General features: G+C 39.6%; 2 protein-coding genes across 5 annotated transcripts in view; both read left to right on the plus strand.

Annotated features, from left to right (window-relative positions):
• myo1b (myosin IB) overlaps positions 1–17,845 on the plus strand; it is a 108,842-nt gene that overhangs the window by 71,591 nt on the left and 19,406 nt on the right. For all 4 annotated transcript variants that reach the window (XM_056252222.1, XM_056252223.1, XM_056252224.1 and 1 more), the window contains exons 13-19: positions 1,334–1,399; positions 5,658–5,762; positions 8,230–8,292; positions 8,661–8,861; positions 9,512–9,738; positions 13,626–13,826; positions 14,905–14,998. In XM_056252222.1, the coding sequence (XP_056108197.1) occupies positions 1,334–1,399; positions 5,658–5,762; positions 8,230–8,292; positions 8,661–8,861; positions 9,512–9,738; positions 13,626–13,826; positions 14,905–14,998 (957 nt within the window). The remainder of the gene's footprint in view (positions 1–1,333; positions 1,400–5,657; positions 5,763–8,229; positions 8,293–8,660; positions 8,862–9,511; positions 9,739–13,625; positions 13,827–14,904; positions 14,999–17,845) is intronic.
• Positions 1–17,845, plus strand: part of upp2 (uridine phosphorylase 2) — a 65,876-nt gene that overhangs the window by 3,885 nt on the left and 44,146 nt on the right. The gene's annotated exons all lie outside the window — the stretch shown is intronic.

The raw sequence follows: 17,845 nt of genomic DNA on the forward strand, positions 1-17,845 counted from the left end.
GATGATGCCTTCACAGGGGAGAGTCTAGTTGACACAATCTCTGCTGACACTTCACGGATGCGTTGTGGTCGTGTCTAGGCGCCGGTCCACCATCTGATCTGGAAACGTCCCGGGTCTGGCTGATTACAGTAAACCTCGGAATAAGCAGAAAGACTAACATTAGTGTAGATGCCATTCTTCTTATGATGTAACGAGCACACCGGGTGTTATAGGAAGTGTTCCCGGTTCCGGCTGACCTCATTTATGCAATACTTTTCTATGTGTATGCCAGGTTAAAGAGATGTGTTTTTAAAGATTTTAACTGACAGAGTGTGTCTGCTTCCCGGACAAAGTTTTGGTGCTAAATAGGAAAAGGATCTACCGCCTGTAGTCGATTTTGATATTCTAGGTATTATCAACTGGCCCGAATTTTGAGATCGCAATAGGCGTGAAGGACTATAATGTGTTAAGAGCTCGCTCAAGTACTGGGGAGCTAAACCATTTAGTACTTTGTAAGTAATCAGCAATATTTTAAAATGTGTATGATGTTTAATAGGGAGCCAATGCAGTGTTGACAGAACCGGGCTAATATGGTCATACTTCCTAGTTCTGGTAAGAACTCTAGCGGCTGCGTTTTGGACCAGCTGTAGTTTGTTTATTATTTGTTGTAATTTAGATATATGTTTAAGATGGAAGAATGTGGTTTTACGGATGCTAGAAACGTGACTTTCAAATGAAAGATTAGTATCAAAGAGCACATCCAGGTTCCTAACCGACGACGAAGACTTTACAGAGCAGCCATCAAGTGTTAGACAGTATTCTGGGTTAGTACGTGCGGAGGTTTTTGGTCCAATCATTATAAACTCTGTTTTTTTTTTTCAGAATTAAGTAGTAGGAAATTACTAGTCATCCAAATTTTTATATCAGCTATGCATTCTGTTAATTTCTTGAATTGGCAAGTTTCGTCAGGGCGTGAAGAGATATAGAGCTGAATATCATCAGCATAACAGTGAAAACTAACCCCCCCCCCCCCCCCCCCAAAAAGTCTATTGTCAAAATTGTAGATTCATACAGAAGTTACTTTTAAACCAAGCAACAGAAAGCTGGTCAGCGTAGGAAATTTGAGTATCCTATTGAACCTATTTCTATTGGACTTACTGTCATGGTGAGCAACAGTTTGCTGAGCAAATTAGTTAAAGTTAATGGAACTGTTTGATATGATATGTTTATAGCTAGTGAGTGACACAAGTATTGTTTGTACAACGAGATCCTGATCCTGCCATGTGGTGCATGGCCAAGTCGGGTTTGCCTTAGAATTATGAATAATAACTCACTGTCTTCTTTTTTTGATCAGGCTCAAACCAAGAAACCGAAGAAAGTTATGGGAGTCCTGGATATTTACGGTTTTGAAATCTTTGAGGTGAGAGATTTGGTCTGGGATTTTGACACATGAATTTTTAAGAGACATCATTTTTAAAACACAGTTTAAAACAGTTTATGCAAAGGGAGGTTTCCAGGCTGAACACACTCATACACCAAACACAATTTTTGGATGTTGATTAAAATAAAAGTGTCCTGCATTTCTGGGCTGACACACTTACTGTGCACCTCCACCATCCCATGCTGTTGTCCTAATTTATTTTTTATGCTAATAATATGGCTATAATGACTTTATTATTGTTGCTAGGCATGCACCTATACCACTTTTCCCAGAATGTGTCTGATACCGATACCTGTATTTTCATTGCATTTTTAATTTAAAAAAAATATTGATCATAGAAATCAAAAGAATATTAATCAAATTAGTCGGCTTACAAATAGATATTTCCTTCAGTTATTTTCATGCCTAATTATACCTGTTACTTTCACTGTTCATATTATTGCACTATCATATTTTATCTTTAGTTTAATAGCACAGTGAATATTTAGAGCTGCTCCAGCAGGGCTCAACCAGTCAAGATTAGTCAAGATTTTGTTGTTAGATTAACATTGAGGACAAACACGACAGTAGGTTTGTTTGGCTGATGTCACTTTAAGAGCTGCACGTATACCAACGTACTGTTTCACACGCGTTTTCTTTCTCAATTGTTTAGATTAATTTAAGACATAACCGACTGTTTAATTTTGACATAATTTTGTGTGAATTTGTCTGTGCAAGCTCAAGACGACTTGAAAGAACTGTTTAATAGGCACTGTCTGAGAGGCAGCTTTCTGGGCGCGCACTTCGGATGTTTGCGCACAGAACTTCTTGAAAACATGATGTGATTACTGTGACGCCTACCTGTAATTATGTAGGGAACCACTCGTTATAGGCTATGTAAATCACGTAACAGTTCATGTTTTTACTTGCACAAATGATTTAGTTTTAATCCAAATGATGCATGTGTGCTGAGTGAGTGATCCGCAATCAAGAGCATGTTGAGAAGTGTGCACGCTCTCTCTCTTCACCGTCAGTTAGCGTTAGTTATGTGCTCCTCATTTTACTTTCTTTGCTATTGCCATATCCGACTGAACCACAAACTTAGTTTCCAGCGATGTCTGCTGGAACACACACTCGCTGATCGACTGTGTCGCTGTGTGCTCAATCCACTCCGGCTTTCGTTTATCAGCTCGCGCACACCGACTATAGCGTATATGTTTAATTTGTTTAATATTCTGTTAATTAGATACATTTACTTCATAGACATCCTTGTCTGATATATCAACTGTGCTCTGTTTATTCTGTTGTCAGTATTTCTTTGTCACAAGCACTGTACTGTACACACTGCGGAGTATCGGTTGTTGGTATCGGAGCATTTTAATGAGTACGAGTGCAGTATCGGTGCATCCCTAGTTGTCATACTAAATCTCACAAGTGTTTAACATAATACAGAGAACTACTTCTCTGGCCCACACTGAATCTGAACTCCATATTTTTTATTAAGTCCATATTTTAGCAGCATACATTGCCATGTTTAAATACACTTAATTTTCCACCAAAAAGAGTGAAAGATGTCTGCACATTCGGTCTGGGCCTTCTAATTCATCTTTCAGCCAATGGTTTTTATTTGTCCATTGCATGTGTTCTGATATCTGACTGTATCACTCTCTCCTGAATGTTGTTTATGTTGTTGTGGCCATGGCGACAGGATGGAGTAAGTAGACCTGTGGAGGAAATCCTGTGGCAGTGTGCACGCTGCAATTTTTAGCACTTAATCCTAGTCTTAATTCAGCTCTTTTACCTCAGCAGCATAAGCCACTGTTAGAGCAGAACCCTGAAGCACAGTGTTTCCTAGTAGTGTTGGTATGCCCTGTACACTTGATATTACAACATTAGCATCATTTATTCAGTTCAGCCAAAAAATTATAATTCTGCCATTATTTATTATCATCAAGTTCTACCAAACCCATATTGTTTTTTGTTTTTCGGAGCTTGAGCATAATTTGATAATGATACAATTACAATTTTTTGGGTGAAGTATTTCCTTAAGCTTCACTGAAACCAGCCAGAAAACTGCAGTGTTTTTGAGCTTTTTGGCCTACAGAAAATGCAAGAGTTGTTGAGGTTATTCTTTGAACAGATTTACTTCTTCAATTTTCGTTACTCTGAGAACACTGCAGCTCCAGGCTGATGTGCTAGTGCCAAGATTAAACTGGCATTGCCAAGTGAAACAATGAGCTGGTGCTTTTCAGCGTGCCATATGCTGCTTTTTGGAAGTGATTTTTTTGGCTTTTCCTAATGCCAGGCCCATGGTACTGATAATTGCAGTGGCTTTAGTTGCAGAGACTAACATGCCCTAGGATTGCTCTGAAGATTAAAAAAAAAACTGACTAAAGAAGAGTATTGTTAATTCCTGAGCCCCAGCATCATGGATACATAGTAAAATCCTAACCTTTTATCATAAGCAAATGAGCATAAAAATCTATTACTGTTTATTTAATTGAACAGTGGTGTTGATTACACTGATTAAGGGTTTAGCATGAGAAAGGGAAACAGTTAGTTTTTCTAACCCTGTGTTCGTAACCCTAAAAGCATTTTTCACATATTTACTGTGGGTGAAAAGGTTAAAGACTTCACCTTTATGAAAAGATGCAGATAAGATTATGCAGCCTTGATATGTATTGTACCATGTCACTCCTTGTACTTTGCTTAATCTTAGCTATAAAGACCTGTTTTGTAAGAGCAAACTTTGCACAGGGTTATTTTTGATGTGGTATACAACTAATTTCCTATGAATTCTTTAAGAAAGTTTTTGCCGAAAACGTATCGGAGATCCATCACATGCAAATTAAGAATAATTTAATAATTCCAGTGTACTATTTTGGTAGCAAACCAGTGTTAAGTTTGCTGTAATAATAATAGTTATAGGGCCCTATCTTGCACTCGGCGCAAATGACTTTGTACACTGACGCATGTATCATTCCTATTTTGCACCCGCGCAAAGCGGGCTTTTCCCTCCACAGACGCACGTCGGTTAACTAAGAAATACACTTGCGCTCCCCGGGGCGGTTCAGCGCAAAGAGGAGGCGTGTTCCAGCGCAAACTTTCCCTCATGCTATTTTGCTGTTCTATAAAACAATTGCGCCACTGACCAGAAAAAAACTAGTCTAAAGTCAGTGGCGCGTTGCGCGTTGTTCATAATGCTATTTTAAGGGCGCATGCTTGGCCATAATCAATGTAGCCAGCGTGTGCACAACACGCATACACGTTGATTCTCTCATCTAAGCAGCAGTTTTCATTTTTGCAAATCATACATTATTACGATAGATAGATAGATAGATAGATAGATAGATAGATAGATAGATAGATAGATAGATAGATAGATAGATAGATAGATAGATAGATAGATAGATAGATAGATAGATAGATAGATAGATAGATAGATAGATAGATAGATAGATAGATAGATAGATAGATAGATAGATAGATAGATAGATAGATAGACAATTTATTATAAAAGCAACATGTAGCTTACACATTTACCCAAATTATCATACGCCTGTTTAACAGAAGTTAATTTGGGTGGGTTTCTCCATCCCCAATGTCACTTCTCTGTGTTTTACGGCCCTGACGAGAACGTTGCTCTCCTCGGCTGTGAACCGCTCCTGGCGCGCGCCAGGCAAATCCGCCGTTATAATAGGAATCCGCTTTAGAACAAGCGCGCCTGCTCTTAAAGGGAATGTGAGATGACGCTCTGATTGGTTTATTTCACGTTACGCCCAAACCACACCTATGAATAATGAAGCTACTTCAGACCAACCCCTTTTAGATTTGCGCCAGGCGCAAGAGGCATTTATCCCGCCGGGAAAATAGCAACAGCGCCGGGATCCGCCCACAAAGTTACTTGCGCTTTGCGCTTTGACACTTGCGTTTCAGATCGTTAAAATAGGGCCCATTATGTTATTGCTCAGCTACAATGGGAGGCTAACTTTATGAGAGCTTTTTAGAAATTAAAGATATTTAGAGATGTGGATGTGTTTTTGTTGTTGTTTGATTTTTGTGGCATTCCAAAAATCCAAATTTCCAGCTTGTATTCAGCTTATAGAGGTTCCTAGAGGAAGGTGCTTAGTAAATAATGTTGAGTGAATGTTGCTGTATTAGTGTGCTGGTTTGCAGCGTGTTGTAGATTGCAGTGTATTTTAATTACCACAGTTATGATTTGTTGTATTGGTTTTTATTTATCCTTCTGTTCATGCAGGACAACAGTTTTGAACAGTTCATCATCAACTACTGCAATGAGAAACTCCAGCAAATCTTCATCGAGCTTACTCTCCGCGAAGAGCAGGAGGAGTATGTCCGTGAGGTATGCTACAAACTTTCCATTAAGACTTGTAGGAAATGGGGCTTGTCGATATGTGTGTGTTTCTACGGTTATCATTGTCAATCATCACATTTTCAATTCAATCCTGCATTTAAATAATGGTAGTCAGTCCAGAACTTTGCAGTGTGCTTCTAGCAGCATGAAAAATAAATCAAATTTTGAATGGGTTATAAACAAAGCGAGCAGAGTGAAATTAATTGAAAATGTCTGAACTGAAAACATACTGTAGGATTGTGGGATATTGTAGGCAATCAATGGTGCATCCATGCTGCTTTCAAAGACGAACCTGATAATGAAATGAAATGTTACATTAACATTGAGTTTGAATGTTCCTTGATCTCCTACTTCCCTATACTGCTTGCAAAGGCAGCATTCCCGATTTTAGATACATCCATACTGTTTACTTAATATTTTATAAAATAGGTGGTATACAGAGTTTATTGCACAGTACTAATTAATGTCGTAAGCTAGTGTCTTATTCCAAACAGAGGTTGTCTACTATTTTCTTCCAACAATCCCTCTCCTTTTGTGCTGTGTTTGTGGGGACGGAAACAATCCCTCACTCCAGTCAGGGTAAACACAATTGTCCCTGAAGAGCTTGGAGCTCTGTTTGCTTTCAGAACTCTTGAGTATGTGCCCTGACGCTGCCGTGACCCCTGCACTGTGATATTACACTCTCTGGCTTCACTCCAGCAGAGTGCATGGGAAAATACCACTGCTCTGGAGACTGAGGAGGGATACAGGGGTCTAGGGACCAGTCTGCCCCAATCCACATTCCACATTCCCCATTCTTGAACCCTCCTCCCGCTTGCATCCACCTCCTAGTTTGAGGAGCTTTCACACAGTCCAATTAGCCCACAGCTATTTTCCAGCTTGTTAATCCAGTGTGGCCTTGATTGGCTCTGATTTTCTGTTTAAATCTATGGCCCATTCCATAGTTCTGTAATAGGACATCTAAATTTGCACTCCAGACCCTAAATATCATAGTTAAGTCACCTTTATATAAAAATTAATTTATATAGAGATAGTTTCAAAACAGCTTTACAGTGATAAACAAGAAAATGATTCAGTCATGAAGCAGCTCTAAAAAGACAATAGTCATTATTCAGTTGAAATCAGTTCAGTGTTGATTCAGTTTGGTTCAATAAAGTTCATCAATTATGGAATGAGTTTAATTCATCTATAAAGCAGCTTTAGAGAAAACAGTGATGTAATCATCCAACGCAGTTCAGTTGTCATCCAATATTCAAATCAGTAATATTGCTGAATATGAGGGGGGACCTTGGGATAAATCAGGCTCAGTCGGGGGACCAGTTCTCTGGCCAGACAAACAAACATGTCTAACATCAGAAAGAAAGAGTCATGAAATATAAAAAAATGGACATCAAGCCAATGTACTGGCTTAAACTGCATGGCTGAACTGCATATAGAGATCATTGTTGTGTTTATGACAGTTCTGTTATTTATTATGGCAATTAATTGGCATAAATAACTTTTGATTTAAGTCTCGTCATACTCATTTATATAGCGCTTTTAACAATGTAGATTGTTTCAAAGCAGCTTTACAGAGATAAACATATAATTTAAGGTAACAGAGATTGGTTTGGTTTTATAGCGGTTCTTGAATAATGTTATTTTCCAGCTAAAGTTAGTTTTGATTGATTCACTTCCGTCAAAATGATCATTTTTTATTAAATTAGGGGCCGCTAAGACGACACCGTTCTCTCTAAACGGACTTTAAACACAAACCTGTGATAAACGCTGATGGCGTTCACATGCGCATTAAGAATTGATTCTATTTTATGTGTGTTTGAATATATGTGCGCAGGTTTGTAATTCCCTACAAACCATGCCTAAACAAACTAGTCTTGCCTATAAATTTTGATACAGAATTTATTTTATTTTATCACTTCTGGGTTGTTACGTGAACCGATTTAGCTTTGTTTTCATCTCTCTTCAGTGTAAGTCATTTATCTACAATGAACTACATTATTTTATTTTCAAGCTTTGTAAACAAACATTCCAAATATATAATAGTTTAATTACAGTTTACATATAATTCATGGTACTTATTTATTTGTTTAATGTCAACTGCATTTATTATTAATAATAGTATTATTCATGTAAATATTAATCATTATTAATGATAAAGTTGTTGTTGTAATGTCATTCACTTTAATAACCTATTAATTTAGTTATCTTAAATTGGACATTAATAATTTGCAATTAGATCAAATCATTGCTTTTAGACAGTTGAGAAATAATCGTGACAGGATTACTCCTTTGTGTAATTGGATGTGTTGTTTACCTGTTCAAGTATACTAAAGCTTGTCTGTATCTTTCCTAAACCAATCAGGTTTGACTGTTGACTACAGGATTTAGCTTAAGTTGGCGTTCTAGGAATATTTCTCTTTAGAAAGTTAAAACTGATGCCTATTTTTGTCTACAGGGTATTGAGTGGACCAACATTGAGTATTTCAACAACGCCATCATATGTGACCTCATCGAGAATGTGAGTGTTTCTGACAGTAGTTTTACAAATATTGCAAACCACCATCTGAGATAATTGTGTCTTTGTTACTGTAATCCTAAGTATCTCTTCATTATAGACTTTATGAAAAATACTTGCAGAAACTGCATACACCTTATTTTGCAACACGGAATTAAGCTATTTTCTGTGAATGTATGAGACTTCTGATGTATTAGCCGCAATGGGTAAATAACTTGCCGTGTATTTACAGTGTATAAAAGGTTCATTTTTTTCCGTTTTAAGTATGAGACTAGCATAAAGATGGTCTCAAAGTTTACAGACATGGTTTAAATCCCACAGATTTACAAAGTATAGATTTATTTAATGTGATAACCATAATTTGTTTTCAGAACAAGAATGGGATTTTGGCCATGTTGGATGAGGAGTGTTTGAGGCCAGGCACAGTGACAGATGAGACATTCCTGGACAAGCTGAACACCGTGTGCGCTGAACACCAGCATTTTGAGAGCAGACAGAGCAAAAACTCCAAATTCCTCACAGACCACAGCCTGCCACACAACTGCTTCCGCATCCAGCACTATGCTGGAAAGGTGAGGTCATAAACAGCTTCCCTATTTCTCAACTACCTCAAGCTCTCACTCTCTTTTTTCTTAGTTTACATGCAAGGCCATGGAAAACATGCATCACATGCTCACAATTTACATAAAATGTTGTATATTAAGTTTTTGAAATGAAGACATGATTGTCTCATGCTGTGTGACCCACCTATGATTTATGACGTGCATGTAATGAACTTTGAACCTTTAATAGCATTCTTCTGCTAAATTGTGGAGAAGATCTCCACAATTTGACAATGTTGACATCACTCATTGCAGGTTAAATGGTTTTCTTAAAGTAACAGCTGTTCGGTATAACCCACATGCAACAGTCTATGGAGTTGCAATGATGGTTTTAAGTTTTAATATCTAGATCTACAAAAGCAATCATGCATCCCATCAATCCATTTAAAAATTGGCCACAGTGTAAAATATGCCCTTTATACATGCAAAGTTTGGGGAGTGTTCAAAGTGAGGAAAACTAGTAATGATAATGGGAGGAGCCAGAGGGTTCCAGCATACAAATATGCTGAGTTTACAAATATTTTTTAACCCACATTGTGTGTTTTTAGAAAAAAGCACATTGTAAAGATCTGAGAAGTGTATAAAGAAGAGTTATTTAAAATAGTATGCTGTATACACAGGTGTTATATCGGGCGGAGGGATTTGTGGATAAAAACAATGACCTCCTCTACAGAGATTTATCCCAGGCCATGTACAAAGCCAATCACAGCCTGATGAAGCTTCTCTTTCCTGAGGGAAATCCAGCTAAAGTGAACCTTAAGCGGCCCCCCACAGCTGGATTCCAGTTCAAAGCCTCAGTGGGAACGCTCATGAAGAACCTGCTGACCAAGAACCCCAACTATATCAGGTAACAATCACAAACCTTCTGACACTGACGTTATTATGACATAACCATAATGGAACATTAAATTGCATTGGTTTTTATGGATTATTATTTTAATTAAACAACAATGTAAGCTTAAAACAAATAATAATAAAAAAAATCAAGTTTATTTAGAAACATTTAATTTAAGGGATTAAACGGATCATAGTTGATCCGTGATCTGTACGGACCAGGCTCCACGGTTCGGCACGCATGTGATTCGCAGATTATTGCAAGTTTAACCACCATTTGTGAATGTTTATAATTTGCACGTTTTGTCTTACCAGTGTACACATTCAATAGATTTTAAACCATTCCAGCATTAATCCTCTGGGGTCTAAGGTGTTTTTGGGGTTGTTGAGATGTTTTGACATGCCCTGACATTTGTGCTTTTTTCAGTTGCTTATAAACATATAAATGGCACAGGTGAAATTACACTGTATTTAGCACAAACATGGCTACCATAATATGCAAGCAACATGTATGTACATGTTTGTATTTTTGATAAAATATTGTTTATGCATGGTTATTGAAAAAACTCAAAATGAAAGTTTCTGAAATAAGGCCACAAAACACATACTAAATATCTGTCCACAAGACTTTTAACTAATGGATGTTGTCGCCTAGAGTTTTTGCTTCAAAATGATCTGAAAATCATCGTGCCTAATCATTCACATAAAACAATAGATTGTTTTAAATTGTGAAAAACATTTTTTTTTGTTTAGAAAGGCAATATGCAAATGAGCGTGAATGGCCCAACCCCCTCATGTATAATTAGGTGGTTCTCACCTGAGAAGACAAAGACCCGCATAATAATGAGCCTTTCATTCAGGTGTGTCACACAAGAAAGAATGGAAGGACTCTATATATATACACTACCGTTCAAAAGTTTGGGGTCGGTACGATTTTAAATACTTTTAAAAGAATTCTCTTCTGCTAACCATGGCTGCGCTTATTTGATTAAAAATACAACAAAAATGAGGCAAATGAGGCGAATTCGCATCTACCGCGCCGCGCTAAACGCCTCATTTGCGCGAACTGGACGCGCGAATTAGGCGAATTCGCATCTACCGCGCCGCGCTAAACGCCTCATTCGCGCCGTAGGACCTCTAGACGCGCGTTGAAATCACTCGCGCCAGACGTTCAAGAGTGAGTGAGTAATCAAAAAACCTTTGCTTTAGCCTCAATTGAGTGAAACACCGTATGTGTAACTTCGGCCATTCTCAGTGGTGTGACTGGGACACTAGCTCTGCTTGTCATCATAGAAACAGATAATCAGATTGTGATGTTTATTCTGAATATGCTGCCTTCCTTTCGACGCACAGCTCCACTGCCCAGCGGACCTGCAACCGTCTCGCAAGTGTTGATAGGCTATTATTCGTGAGGTGTAACCAATCAGATAGCGCCGTGGGCGGGACATTGAGCAAGTCTGCAGACTCGTGCAGAGCGGCAGCTATATCAGAGCCAGCCAAAGTAGCGCATTTAAAAATAAAATTGACTTTAATCAAACCACGGATCTGTGATAAGTTTTGTGATCCGTCTCGCCACTAGTGTAGTAGCACTGATCACTTTGAGGGGGGGATAAAAATAATTAAGCAGGGATACATTGACCAGAAAGGGGGAAATCCCACGCACCAAGTCCCCCCCACGCCTCCCCCACGCTATATATATTTATATATATATATATAAATGAAAGTCAAAAGCACATTTTTAGTCATACCTGGAAACAAATCCTGGTCAAATAGGTTAAATGGGCCATTCTATAGAATTGGTTCAAAGTTAGAGTTGGAAACATCTTGAGAAGAAAATTGTCTTTTTCCATAAATGTCTTTATAAATGGTAAATGAACTGCATTTATATAGCGCTTTCACAGACCCAATGGCCACCAAAGCGCTTTACAATTTGCCTCACATTCACCCATTCATACACTCATTCATACACCGACGGCGGTGTCAGCCATACAAGGCGCCATCCAGCTCGTCGGGAGCAGCTGGGGTTTGGTGTCTTGCTCATGGACACCTCGACACTTGGTCAGGTGGAATTGAACCATCAACCTTCCGGTTTGTAGACAACCTACATGAACCACTGAGCCACTGCCGCCCTTATACTTTATTCATTATTTTGATATAGCTTGCATTGGAACAAACACTATAACAGTTGATTAGTTTATTTTTGACAAAACATACTATATATTTAACATAGGAGCAGAAACTGTCTAACAAAAGTTTATTTGATGTCTATTTTATAGTAAAAACTTTATAATCTATCCAAAACTAGTCAACGAAATATTGTCCTTTATTTCGTCTGTAACAGTGCGCATCTGTGCGTTCGTTCATTCACACACACACAGACAACCAGATTCATTTAAACAATCTTTTTGGTTTTACAGATACTATTCTATATCGCGATTAGAACAGATCTCATTAGGCTATAGCAATATAGTTTGGATGTGTTCATGTAAAATAATGTAGGAGCGAGAGTGAATGAACGGCACAGATGTTGTAGTAACATCGCGCGCGCGTCTGTGCCATTCATTCATTCATTCATTCACACATACACGCAATTCATATTTAAACAGTCTTTGTGCAGTTTACAGACACTATTCAATAACGCGATTAGAATAAAGCACTTAAGAATTTATCCAGCTGATGTGGACGTTTTCATGGCTTTCCTCAACATTTGCGTTTCAATAGCTCAGTGGGCGTGGTCACATTAACACGTCATGCTATAATTAGCTGAAAGGAAAAAGACTGACATCTCTCTCTTTTCATACAGATTACATAAACTGAGAATAGTTGTTTTTTTATATAAATGACATTCATTTAAAAGAAGAGAATTTCAGCTTCATAAAGAGAAATCTCTCGTGTCTCTGTGACAAGTATTGACTGATTTAGTTAATTTTTCGGACGCGTTTCAGAATGGACTTCACTCACAGAGAGAAGGCAAAACGCGCATCATGTTTATTTTTCTTTATTTGACAAAAAGCAGAACACTTTGTTTTTATTGTGAGTATACGCAAAAAAAAAAAAAACAGACACTTAACAGGATCGAACGATGTATAAAACTTATATGTAAGATCAAAATATCTTTCAAAAGGATCAAAGTATTTTGAGTCTCTTTTGCACTTATAAGAAAAAAGTGAGCTGGTATCGCCGGCGATACCGCCGACCCCAGAGGGTTAAAAGAGGCAAAAGAGAATTTAATTACGTACTCGCACGCCGTTAATTAACTTTTAATAATGTTTGAACTTTATTAGTTTGGCAAGTCATTTTTGCTGTGGTATCGGAGTACTTAAAGTGTGCTTTTAAGTAATAAATAAAAAGCAAAGTTACCACCCACCCCCAAAAAAAATTATATTTCTTACTGATCCAAAAAATTATCTGTCACTGATCCGTGACTCTAAAACCGTAATATGATCCGAACCGTGAGTTTTGTGATCCATTGAACCATTATTTCATATATTTTCACTTTCCAAAATTGCTTGCCTAGCATAGTAATATGCACCTAGTATGGTGAATCTCACAAAATATAATCTAGATCACATTTCATCCCAAAACCAAGAATCAATTTCGTGTAAAGAAAGTGAAGCATATTTTAGGATTACTGGTTTTAAACAGCATTATAGGTAGTACAACAAAAGTGTAATTAAATAAATGCACTATTTGCAAAACATTTTTCAAAGTAAGTTTGTTTTTTAGATTTATTTCAATTAACGTTATTTTTTTCCAGTAACATTTATTTGTTTTATTTCCTGCACAAAATACCTTCTTTTTTTTTGCTGAAATAAAGTTAAATAAAGGGTTTCTGAAGATTCACCCAATAATTTGTGCTTTTCTATTCATAGTTGAGTATTTATTTATGTCTGTGTTCAGGTGCATCAAACCCAATGACAAGAAAGCAGCCCACATTTTCACAGACTCACTAGTGTGTCACCAGGTGCGCTACTTGGGTCTGATGGAGAATGTACGCGTAAGAAGGGCTGGTTATGCTTTCCGCCAGGCCTATGAGTCTTGCCTGGAGCGCTACAAGATGCTCTGTAAGCAGACCTGGCCCCACTGGAGGGGCCCAGCCAGGTTAGACCCCCACTGATCAGGAATGTCATACAGGTCTTGTGTGTGTTTTTTTAGTTTTTGTTTTTTAAAGAACTCTTCTGCAGGATTGAATGTTTTTTCTGAACATGCTGTTCAGCTGATGTCATTATATTGTCATCACATTTGAGATTTAAGAAGATCTTTCAATGGTTGTACCTCCACCTGCATGACCTTTTTATTCATTTGTAGATATTTAAACATGCTTTCTCTTGTTTTAAATCTCCCTTCATGCTTTGTAAGTTTAACGATTACCTTAACTTCGCCTGGCTACAGAAAATAAGCCCTCTTTCAAATGTACTTGTATCTGATGGCAAACATGCCAGGACAGAATTGGCCCTCATAACTGTCACTTCTGGACACTGAGTCATTTCACAAAAGTCTGATAGGAGAATCTAGTGTTCATGGAGATTTGGACTTGTACATCTTATGTTATCTTTCATTGGAATGTTATCATCATCTCTATGCCGACTGTGGCTAGACTATGTTTTACTTTTCATTCAGATCACTCAGACACTGTTTGTTATCTCTAACATGGTGCATGTTTCTGTGCTAATTCATACTGTGCACCTTTACTTTTTAACTTCATTATTTTACTCTTTTTTTGTTAAACAGAAACTGTTCAGTGATGTGCCAGAATTTACAGTGGGGTCCCAAAGTCTGAGACTACATTGAAAATCATTTTTTTAAACCTGGAAATAAATGTCAAAGTCTTTTGTAAAATGAACCAAGGTAATTATGTAAATGATGAAAAACAGATTCTGCGCTATTTGTGATCTTGTTTGTGTAGATCTGGTAGAGCGTTGCACTAGCAATGCCAAGGTAGTGGGTTCAGTTTGCAAAGAATGAGCATATTGGCAAAATGTAATTCAAAGTTGCTTCGTATAAAAGCATCTTCCAAAAGTATAAAATAAATAATACCAAATACGAGAAATTCAGGGAAATTTTTACTCAAATTGTTAGAATTTAGATGCAATTTAGTTTCAGACATTTGGAACCCACACGTATATACTTTTTGTGAATAGATTGGTTGACTGACAGTTGGTGGCCTATTTATTATCAGGGAGGGTGTTAAGGTTCTCCTGACAGGTCTGCAGGTTCATGCAGAGGAGTTTGCCTATGGTCGCTCGAAGATCTTCATCAGGAACCCCAGAACGGTGAGTGAGTTACTACTCTAAGTTCATCGCGTGTGATTTTGATGCAGTTACACAGAAGATGGCTCTAGCCAGGAGAATATATCATTTGGCTCAATTCCACTTCCAACATGGCGAAAGGCTTGGATTTGTACAATTGATACGTATGATCTCTCAAGGTTTTTTTAAAGCTTCTCAAACAGGAAGTCATGTTCTTTCAGGCTTCTCTCATATAATTAGTAGCAATCGCCCCCATGAAAGAAACGCAAACAGGCAGTCGCACACATGGTTTCACTTATACCCCCCCCCTCCACTGTTTGGCAGTTTGGGAAATGAGACTTCAGCTGAGAAATTCCAGAGGAGCCCATGAAAACCCTCCACTGAAGCCTTGGGTGTCAGTCACCGATCTAGCAGTACAGAGCATTTATCTTCTCCTTGTCCCCTCCTGCATAATCTCCCATCTCCAGATTTTAATTCAATGCCAGTGGAGTTAGAGATCGTGTTTGACCTCTAGGGTAGACAATAGTCTAGAAATCATGATCGCGCTTTTTGGTTCCTGTTAAAAGACGTGCTGCAGAATTTTGGACTAACTGTAAGCGTGAAAGTGCGTTGTGATTTATACCGATATAAAGTGCATTACAGTAGTCTAAACGAGAAGAAATAAAAGCATGTAAAGCTTGTTCAAAACTGTTAAAAGACAAAAACGGTTTAACTTTGGCTAAAAGGCGAAGATGATAACTTGATTTCACAACTGCATTGTAGCAATGTTCAGGGAAGAAGGAGGCGGGAACCGGAGAACAATCAAATAAAACTTTATTTGAATAAAATAAACAAACAAAATACCTGCCAGCAGTCCCTCACGGAACTGCTGGCTACCGAAAATAAAATATAAATACCTGCCAGCAGCCCCTCACGGACGACTGCTGGCTACCAAAATAAAATACAAACAAAAGCAGGCCTGTTCCTCTCTCGATCATCCACTCCGTCGCTCCCCCTTTATGCTTCCGCTCCTCCGTGAGAGATGCGAGACCGGTGTGCTTCACAGGTGCTGCTCATTAGCAATCGCACCACCGGCCTCGCAACGTTCTCTCACGTCCCTCGGCCGTCCTGCTCACCACATACCCCCATCACCCCTCACAGGCCGGGGGGTACACCCAAGACTGTGCCTACCCCCCCCCCCCCCCCCCCGGCGGCGGCGATCCCTGGGGGTATAGATCGACAAGCCGAGGGAAACGGAGACGGAAGCATGAGGAGCGACAGATCGAGAGAGGAGAAAAAAAAAACTTGGTCCGGTTCCCACAACGCGCTGTCAACTGGTCCCCCACCAGCTGGGCGATCTCCTCCGCGGTGCCTGGCGATGACGCTGGGTAGCCCTCGGTGGACGGCTCAACGCTCATCCGCCGCCCGGTGGACGGCGACGGCTCCTTGGGCTCTAGGGCAGACGGTAGGAGTCCCCCGCTCCCTGCTCCTCCCCTTTTCTGGTGGACGGCAGCAGGCTCCGGCCCACGGCGAGCGGCGGCGACTCCCCCGCTCCCTCCCGGACGGCAGCCGCCCCTCCAACTCCCAGGCGGCCGGCAGCGAGCTCGACCGTCCCCCCGGCAACTCACTCCAGCGCACCGCCTCGAGCGTACATGGCCGCGAGTCCGGCGACTCGCGCACCATGCTCGATGGCACCGCGGATTCCCCACAGCGGCGAGGACTCTCTGACAGCGCGTTCCTCCCTCTTCCCGGGTTTCGGCACCAGTGTAGCAATGTTCAGGGAAGAAGGAGGCGGGAACCGGAGAACCATCAAATAAAACTTTATTTGAATAAAATAAACAAACAAAATACCTGCCAGCAGTCCCTCACGGAACTGCTGGCTACCGAAAATAAAATATAAATACCTGCCAGCAGCCCCTCACGGACGACTGCTGGCTACCAAAATAAAATACAAACAAAAGCAGGCCTGTTCCTCTCTCCATCATCCACTCCGTCGCTCCCCCTTTATGCTTCCGCTTCTCCGTGAGAGATGCGAGACCGGTGTGCTTCACAGGTGCTGCTCATTAGCAATCGCACCACCGGCCTCGCGACGTTCTCTCACGTCCCTCGGCCGTCCTGCTCACCACATGCATTTATTTGTTTGTCTAGTTTTGTTTGATCTAGTTTTGTTTTGCATCACTAGTCGTGGATCAGAATATGGATTAGTATCATTCAAAATATTTCATCCAGTTCCTTCTGCTTGAAGATCGGATTCATCACGCCGTTATGGAGACGAAGCTGGCCATCAGGGTTTGTCCAGAGGACTTTTCTGGTTATCGTGGTCTTTGCTGAGGATCTGTGCCGATGGTTGTCTGTTAGACAAGGTCTTCATTGGGGATTGGCTAGTTGGCATAGTCTCTGCTGACATATAGGGCTGCATTGTCGTTGTGTCTAGGTGCAGGTCCACCATCTGGATCTGGCTGACTATGTAACCTTGGGATAAGAATGAGACAGGTAGACTAATATTATCATACATGCCATTCTTCTTATGATTTAACAAGTACATTGGATGTTGTAAGAAGTGTTCCCGGTTCTGTTTGACCTACTTTATGCAGCCTAATAATCCTTTAACTGATTTGAATTTATAGAAATGTGATGGTGTGTTGTTTATGCTAGGTTAATGAGATGTGTTTTAATCTAGATTTAGACTGACAGAGAGTGTTTCTGCCTCTCAAACAATGCTAGGAAGACTGTTGCAGAGTTCGCTCAAGTACTGAGGAGTTAAACCATTTAGATCTTTATAAGTATTTAGCATGATTGGAGTACGGAGCCAATGCAGTGTGGACAGAACCGGGCTTCCTGGTTCTAGCAAGAACTCAAGCTTACACCCGAAGCGTGCGCACACTGAAAGCC

Source organism: Rhinichthys klamathensis, unplaced genomic scaffold, assembly GCF_029890125.1.
Source record: "Rhinichthys klamathensis goyatoka isolate OS25496 unplaced genomic scaffold, OSU_Roscu_1.1 h1tg000093l_1, whole genome shotgun sequence".
Lineage (NCBI taxonomy): Eukaryota > Metazoa > Chordata > Actinopteri > Cypriniformes > Leuciscidae > Rhinichthys > Rhinichthys klamathensis.